Below are 8,820 nucleotides of genomic sequence, written 5' to 3' on the forward strand. Positions count from 1 at the left end.
TGTCCATTCATGGAAATATCTCGTTACCACAGAAAATACATAACAACGGTAAACATGGTCCATATATACAGACAACCCAGCCTGTCTCTGTCAACAGCCCATGTACTAGAAGTATGTACTTCAAGCAGTGTCAGACTGGGATGATAAAGGTCCACCAGTGACATTGACTCTGGGGGCCCATTCCAAGTATTACATTGCCCTCATTGAAAAATGCACCTATGCTCTTCAATAACAATATACTGGATAGTTTGTTAAATGAATGATGAGATGTTGGCATTGGTAGTACATGGCGAATAAAGAATATTGGGCCAAACACTGTTCATATAGGGGAGCGAGGAACCCACTCCTGCATAGGGGACTACCTGCTCTCATATGGGCCAGTCTGAGCCTGCCTACAATGTATGTATGCATAAGTGTATACAGGAGAATGGTATAAGAATCTATATATGCGATTAAAACAATTAGAAAAACAATTTAAAAAAAATTAAAATAAGAAAATTAAATTTATATTTGTTATATACATATTATGGGGCTCCATAGCAAAAATTCTAATTCCACTCCCCTCAAAAAAATATACATACATTCAGCGGGGCCACAGAAGAGCATATCGCACAACTTTGCAGCCTCTCTCTCCTAGTCCCAGAAATATATAGTGCCCCCAGCATAGTTTGATGCACCAACTGTGACTAAACAGCATTTCTTCTTAATTATGCCAGACATAAATTCAGTAGGCCCAGAATCAAACTGTTGTATGAAGTATTGACTCTTCTTGTAGGACAAATATTTACCTCTAACATCAGCTCCTACAGTTTATTGTCCGCTATCTGTAATGAAGGGTACTGAACAATGATGTTTGCTGATATGTTGATGTTCTATGGCCCCCTGAGGAAGCCAACACGAAATGCGAGATGGGGCTGTTGGCTCAGGGTGACAATTGGGGAATGATGGGTTAGAGCCTTTAGTGGATGTATTTATGGATGCAATAATAATGCTAAAGTAACGTTCACATTTGCGTTGTTGGGCGCAGCGTCGGCGACGCAACCAACAACGCATGTACACAACGCAGCGTTTTGCGACGCATGCGTTGTCATAAGATCGTACAGAGCAGGAATTTCGGTGCAGGGAAAACGCTACAAGTAGCGTCCTCTGCGCCCTGTCTGTGCGTCAATATGATGCATGCGTCGTAAAACGCAATACAACGCATACCGGCGCATGTCCATGCGCCCCCCATGTTAATGATAGGGGCGCATGACGCATGCGTCGGTATGCATCGACGACGCTTCGCCCAACAACGCAAATGTGAACGTAGCCTAACTATGACAGACTTTACAATGGCTGTGTATATACAGTATATTATCCTTCTATTGAATAAATATACTGTGTGCAATCTTGTTGCATCCACATACATCCTTATATATGAGGTACTAAAGCACTAGCACTTTTTACAACTATTCACTAATATTTGATGCTCCCCCTGCCCCTGCTTTATGTGTGATACACACGCTTTCCTATCCCACCCTTTGCTTAAAATTTCTTTGAATTGATACATGTCCTTTTATTTAGCCTCCTCTGGTGAATGGCGCCTTGTTGACGAATGGGCCATTTTTATTTTTTTCCCAAACCCCGGGGATGTGTATGTAAGTGGTGCTTTTACATGTGTAATGTGTGGGGCTTGTGTATAGGGTACTCTTTATTATAACAAAACAGAGAAAAAAGAAGTAGAGAGGTAAAATGTAGAAGAAAAAATGTAAAGAAAAATCAGATTTAAAAAAAAGTTTGGATAAAAAAAACAGATGTTCACTACACTAATGCCCTCCCTATAAATTTATCCAACGAAAATTCTTTTTTACAAAAGAAAAACGGACGTCACCAACAATGTTAGGCTAGTTTCACATTTGCGTTTAAATCCGCAGCGTTTAATACGCATCCGCAGGGGGTGGAAAAAACGCATGTAAACGCATAAAAACGCGGCGTTTTTTAGACGCATGCGGTACCGCATGCCGTAAAAAAAAACGCCGCGTTTATATGCGGTTTTTCCTGCATTTGCGTTTTTTGTGCGCATGATGAGAAATTTCACAAGAGAAAAATTTAGATAACCAGACACCGGCAATGTGACTACAGAGGGCGTGTATTATCGGATTTCTTTATATACCGTAGACCCCTGAACAGCTGTAATATTCAGATTTTGCTCCTGTATCCTGCGTCATGATGGATCTTCACATGGAGAGCTTTTATTTCAACCTGGATTTAAGCATCAAGCTGTTTCTTGCCTGTGCTTTTGCTTGGGAGCAAGACAGAAATCGCAAAAGATGGAGGAGACAACGTCGGCGTTTTTGGAGACACCCCATTATTGAACTACGTGAGAGCGTGGAGCCTATCACACGCTGTATAGCGAGCTTAATGCCAACCCGGAAAAATTCCATGAATATACAAGGATGTCGCAAGACTCGTTCCGGGATTTGCTTGCTCGTGTCCAAGGAACCATACGGAGAGAGGACACCCAGCTGCGTAGAGCGATTCCACTGGAGAAACGTCTGCTGGTTACATTAAGGTACGTTACAAATCTTAACCAATGACAGTCTAAATTTTGTGTTTTCAGACATGTATGTTTTGGGTATTTTCCTAGCTTTCTTTAGCGTAAACACACCATAAATAGAATAGATTGTAATTTTTTATTATTATTATTTTCTTCCAGATTTCTGGCAACCCGGAGAGAGTTTATCATCCCTCCACTTCCAATACTGGCTTGGAATATCCACCCTGTCCGGAATAGTTGCGGACACCTGTCGGGCTTTGTGGAATGTACTCCGGGATGAGTTTATACCCCTAACCCACCGCGGACATGTGGCTTGAAATAGCTGAAAAATTCTGGAGTATGTGTGATTTCCCAAACTGTTTAGGAGTGGTGGATGGAAAGCACATCCACATTATCAAACCTGCCAGAACAGGATCGGAGTTTTTCAACTATAAAAAATATTTTTCTGTTGTGCTCATGGCAATAGCTGATGCGAACTGTCGCTTCATCGCCGTGGACATTGGAGCTTTTGGCCGTGGCAACGATTCCCAGACTTTCAAGAACTCGGATATGGGCCGGCGTGTGTATGGCAAAAATTTCAATTTTCCCCCGCCACAACCTCTCCCCAACACCCAAGGTCCACCGATGCCATTTGTTATGGTTGGGGATGAGGCCTTCCAGATTTGTGAAAACCTACTGAAGCCATATTTCAGTCAGGACTTGAACCACACTAGAAGGATCTTTAACTACAGACTGACCAGGGCCCGAAGAACAGTAGAGTGTTCCTTTGATATTCTGGTCTCTAAATGGCGCATTCTTGCATCAGCCATAAATCTAAAAGTGGAAACAGTCGACGAGGTGGTCAAAGCCTGTGTGGTTCTGCACAATTATATAATGGCTAAGGAGCAACCCAACATTGAACTGGATGAACCAGTTGCACACCCACTGCCCGATTTCCAGCATCACCCGCTGCGGTCAACTGCAGCAGTTGGTCACATGCGGGACTAATTTGCTGCATTTTTTTATTCAGATATTGGGCGTGTGTCATGGCAGGACACTTGTGTTTAAATGTCCTGTTGTAATTAGATCTGTAACAGTAATTATCTGAAATGATAATAATATTTCTCATTAATAAACTTAAGTTTTGGTTGTGTTGACCGTGTCTCCTATGTTTTTACTCTACAAACCAAGTCTGTCCTAAAACTAGCAGTATTTGGTCTGTATTTAATATCAATATTTGTAATCCAAAACCAGGAGTAGGTGTTAAAGGCAGAGGTGCTAGTTATTATGTTAATAACATAATTTGCCTCTATTTGTTCCACTCCTTGTTTTGGCTTGCAAATACAGATATAAAACACTGACCACATACTGCTAGTGTGACGGCAGCCATGTTGCTTTACGCTTGGTGACGTCATTGCATCCTGATTCTGTTCTGTAGTATCCATTGGACACAGACTGAAGAGACCATGACTGTCACATTCAAGAGATCTATACTCATCAAGTCAGGTGCCAGAAATAATGAATTCATGATGCACATATAACAGCCTCATGAATTCACTATTTCTGACACCTGTGCAGGTGAGCATAGATATGCCGTGTGTGACCACCATCGTCCCTTCATTTTGTGTGTAATAGATTATGTACACAGAAGAGAAAATGGAGGTTATACAAGGCAGTTCTCTACTCACCAGGTCAGGTGTCCTAACTAATGAGTTTTTTTGACACCTGACCTGTTCAGTAGAGTTCTGCACTGTATTTCCGCAATTTTCTCTTCAGACTGCAACACTAGTCACAGCAGAAAGAAGAGATTATGGAGATAATACATCTATTATTTTTTGGCCCATCTCATATCTTTATACTAAAGACACACAAAGCTGCAGTCTTTTTTTATAACTACTGGAGATATGATGTGGCCCAAAAATTAAGTGTGTGGCGAAGTTTCTTATTTGGCGCATGGTGTGTGTTGCCGGCGGCGATAGACACAATAAACCAAACATAATAGTGGCAAAGCAAATTGTATTTCTTTTTTTAACAACCAAAAAAATGTATTTAACTGCGCCGGCTTGGGGTAGAGTTATGTAAACGGGGGGTGTGAAACACTAAGGCCTGGCTAACCGTGGACGACGCAGAGGTGACAGGAGAAGGGGCAATGAAACTAGTGGGGTCTGGTAGTTCGGGGATGGGGCTTGACACATGAGAGGCTTGAGACGCACTGGAAGGGTGAGACAAACCTAACATTACAGACACAATGGGAGGTGAAGGGGGAGGAATGCTAGGAGTTCTCTTTTTTTGTGTGTGTGTGTTTTTTTTAGTTTGACGGGTTCTGGGAGGTATTGGTGGGCTCATATGGCGTGGCGTGGTGGTGGGTGACCTGTCAGGGTCCGGCTGCACCGTGTCAGACACAATAGTGCTCGTAGAGCGTGCAGCCATGCCAGAGTCCATAGTGCTCGTAGAGCGTGCAGCCATGCCAGAGTCCATAGTGCTCGTAGAGCGGAAGGCCATGCCAGAGTCCATAGTGCTCATAAAGCGTGCAGCCATGCCAGAGTCCATAGTGCTCGTAGAGCGTGCAGCCATGCCAGAGTCCATAGTGTTCGTAGAGCGTGCAGCCATGCCAGAGTCCATAGCACTCGTAGAGCGTGCAGCCATGCCAGAGTCCATAGTGCTCGTAGAGCGGAAGGCCATGCCAGGGTCCTGCTGCATCGTGGTGGTGGCGGTACGGAAGGCCATGCCAGGGTCCTGCTGCATCGTGGTGGTGACGGTACGGAAAGCCATGCCAGGGTCCTGCTGCATTGTAGTGGTGGCGGTACGGAAGGCCATGCCAGGGTCCTGATGCATCGTGGTGGTGGCGGTATGGAAAGCCATGCCAGGTTCCTGCTGCATCGTGGTGGTGGCAGTACGGAAAGCCATGCCAGGGTCCTGCTGCATCGTGGTGGTGGCGGTACGGAAGGCCATGCCAGGGTCCTGCTGCATCGTGGTGGTGGCGGTACGGAAGGCCATGCCAGGGTCCTGTTGCATCGTGGTGTCAGTGGAGGAGGTCCAAGCAGGAGCAGCGGTTGTCATGGTGGTGGCTGTGGGATGTCCAACTGCAGTCGGCATGGTGCTGGCGCTGTAGTGGTGTCCGGCTGTGGAAGGAATTGAGGTGGCCGTGCAGTGGTATGCAGCAGAGGTCGGCATAGAGGTTAATCGTGATAGTGAAGGCACAGTTGGATATGCCGACACTGTCTGCTGGAAATACTGACTCTGCTGCATAGCCTGCACGTAAGCAGCATTGCAGGCCTGCATGACACTCAGCTGGAGATCAGGAGTAAGGTGTTCCGACATGCCCTGTTCAATTTGGTTAAAAAAAATGATGTGCTGGCCTCTGGAGGTCGGCTTTCACTTGATCAAGGCTTTTGGTGACCTCCTGGATACGTGTATTCAAGAGGCTATGTGAAACATCCATTCGGTCACCCAAAGCCTTGATTGCTTCGTGTAAAACCGAGCTCAAGTGCAAAAACTCGGGCATGAGTGACCTGTCCGAAGCCCTCTGCCGCTGCCGGGAGGAGCCCCCCAAAAAAAGGGGCAGTGGAAGAGGACTGTGAAAGGGGAAGACCTGATGGACCAGCTCCCTGGTCTCCAGTTAATGTGGAAGGCCCACTTGCTGCTGCGCTGCTGGATTGCTGGGACGGGTCCGCGGCTGTCGGATGAAGGACCACTCCAGAACCTGGGCCAACAGTAGTGCTCCATGTGCTGTGAAAAAAGGAACAAGAAAATTAATACCAAAAATAAACCAGACGCCAAATCCTGTGGAATAGAAACATACATAGTATGGCAATGCAATACAACCTAATGCACGTGATAAATACTTACTTTCTCTGGGCAAGGACCGGTCTTAAAAATGCCAGAACGCGATGGTATTTGTACGTTCGGATCCTTGCTCCTGAACCACTGGGAACACGGCTCTCTTGATGCTGGTCCTTGTTGAAGCGGTCCTTAATCGAACGCCAACGTGTTTTAACTTTGGCCACTGTTAAAAAAAATAAAAATGGTCACAAAAAAGACTTTTGGCCGTGCTCATACAACTGTGTGTGATGACAGAAACTCCTGAGAGTTTCTTTCATCACACACAGTCGAGTGAGCACGGCCAAGGTCTCTGCTGCTTCACACTGCAGTGCAATACTTACCAAATGCACTTCGGACCCGAGTCGGGGCGTTTTCCCAGCCATCCCACAGCTCTTTGGCCACCTCATTCCATAGGCGCCGCAGCGTGACGTTGTTTGAGTGCAGTGGATCCCGGGTGTCCCACAACGGGACTCACTTCTGGACCAGGGAGATGAGGAGTTAATTCTCAATCAGATCATCCTCCCGTTGTGGAACCTAAAAATTAAATAAAGTCATTAAATTTTGGTCAATTAACATAAGGAAAAGAAAGAAAAAAGATGCAGAGAAATGGCATGAATAGGAAAGTCAACATACAAAAGCATTCCAGAAGAAAAAAGTAAAGAAATACGAATGGAAAGAAAGGAAGATTCAAGAATATTACACTGAGGATACATAAATCAGTCAGCCTTGTATACATACCCGCTGTCGTCTTTCCACCCGACCTTGACTCCGTTGCTCCTGCCCAGTCTCTGCTGCAGATGAAGAAGAGCTCTAAAAAAATGAAAAACAAAAATTGTCCCATGTGTGGATGTGACAGTGAATACTTACCAATCGGACGAGGCAAGTACCGTATTTTCCGGACTATAAGACGCACCGGACTATAAGACGCACCCAGGTTTTAGAGGTTGAAAATAGGGAAAAAATATTTGAAGCAATAAAGGTGGTAAAATATTTAATAACATAAACATACTATTATATGTGTTGTTATTATATATAATAGTATGTTATTATGTTGGAAGCTGCGGGTAGAAGATGGTGCTGCGGGACCAGTGTGGTGTCTGTAATGTACTGTATGAAAACGCTGGAGGTTGAGTATAAGAATGGGGGCACAGGGCTTATATTTAAAGCTCCACTCCAGCACTGAAAAATAACACTGGAGTGCTGCTTTGAGATCCCATTGGGAGAACTATAACTCCCAGCATGTCCTGCAGATGCTATGGCATGCTGGGAGTTATAGTTCACCACATAAGTGGCAGAGTGCTTTATTGTGTGTTGTAGTGACTAACCTTTTAATTGAGGCAGCCAGCCACACTGTGGTGAGGTAAAATGCTGGAGCATCCCATCCCATGACACCACAGAGCGCTCCCTCTTGTTGCCTCTCCACAGCACAGGAGTAAGCTTGCAGATCTGTGGTGTCTGCAGGACCTGTGATGACATCAGAAGAGGGAGGGCTCTGTGCTGCCATGTGATGCTCTAGCCCGCCCACTCCTGACATCACACAGGTCCTTGTGCTGGAGCACTCAGAACCCAGCACAGCCCTGGCAGGCAGGTATGCAGCGATCTTGTCTCCTCTGGCCCCTGCTGCTGCCTCCTCCACCAGACACACAGGTCTTCCCAGCTGCTGCAGGAATCCAGTGCTGGGGAAACCATGTGTGTCCCTGTGAAGGAGTATTCATGTGCTGCTCCCAGCTCACTGCTCAGCTGACAGGTGGGCGGGGAAGCAGATAATGAACATTCACTGCACTTTAATGATCGGGACCATGTGGTTTCCCCAGTGCTGATTCCTGATGCCAGGCAGGGACATTTTTCTGCCTCCCAGTGCAATTCCACTTGCTGCTGCCCCTCCCCACGTTACATCCCTACCATAAGACGCACCCACACTTTCATCCCAAATTTGGAGGAAAAAAATTGCATCTTATGGTCAGAAAAATATGGTACTCACCTCACTGACATGCTCGACTTCCGACGGCCCAGGAAGAAACTCCTCATGAGAAGAAGCCGAAGAAGAAGACATTCTGATGCATGTAGAAAGAAAGAAATGGCAGAAATTAGGACATGTAGAGACAGAAAATTGAAAATAAAGGCATTGGCTAGGATATACTCACATTGTTCAGAGTCTGGTTTCCTCCAAGGTGCTTGTGTCTGTCTGCTCTGCTTCAGTGTCTGCTGAGTAGTGACCTGCAAATGTCCACTACCTCCTTTATCACCTACTATGTGGGGGGTGGCTTATCAGTGTCTAGACATGTTTTTTTCAATTGAAATGCATGCGTTCACGAACGCAACCAAATGCATGTGCTTCTGAACGCATGCGTTTATATTGACAGCAATGCGTTTTTTTGGCGCAAACCTTGCGAAATTGACGCATGCGTTTCCAGGCAGCAAATTGACGCCTCTAAAAATTACTACATGTTGCATTTCAGCGCCAAGCCGCAAACGACGAAACG

At 45.6% G+C, this 8,820-nt stretch overlaps 1 protein-coding gene across 1 annotated transcript; it reads right to left on the reverse strand.

Annotated features, from left to right (window-relative positions):
- Nucleotides 1-4,564: 4,564 nt before the first annotated feature.
- LOC138667461 (uncharacterized) lies at nt 4,565-7,776 on the reverse strand. The gene is made up of 5 exons (XM_069755657.1): nt 7,663-7,776; nt 7,076-7,147; nt 6,679-6,871; nt 6,365-6,521; nt 4,565-6,244 (listed from the first exon to the last, which is right to left on the reverse strand). Exon 5 carries the CDS (start codon nt 5,834-5,836, stop codon nt 4,565-4,567), a length of 1,272 nt encoding a protein of 423 aa, XP_069611758.1. The 5' UTR covers nt 5,837-6,244; nt 6,365-6,521; nt 6,679-6,871; nt 7,076-7,147; nt 7,663-7,776.
- Nucleotides 7,777-8,820: the final 1,044 nt, after the last annotated feature.

The sequence above is a fragment of the Ranitomeya imitator genome, chromosome 2, assembly GCF_032444005.1.
Source record: "Ranitomeya imitator isolate aRanImi1 chromosome 2, aRanImi1.pri, whole genome shotgun sequence".
NCBI classification, from domain to species: Eukaryota; Metazoa; Chordata; class Amphibia; order Anura; family Dendrobatidae; genus Ranitomeya; species Ranitomeya imitator.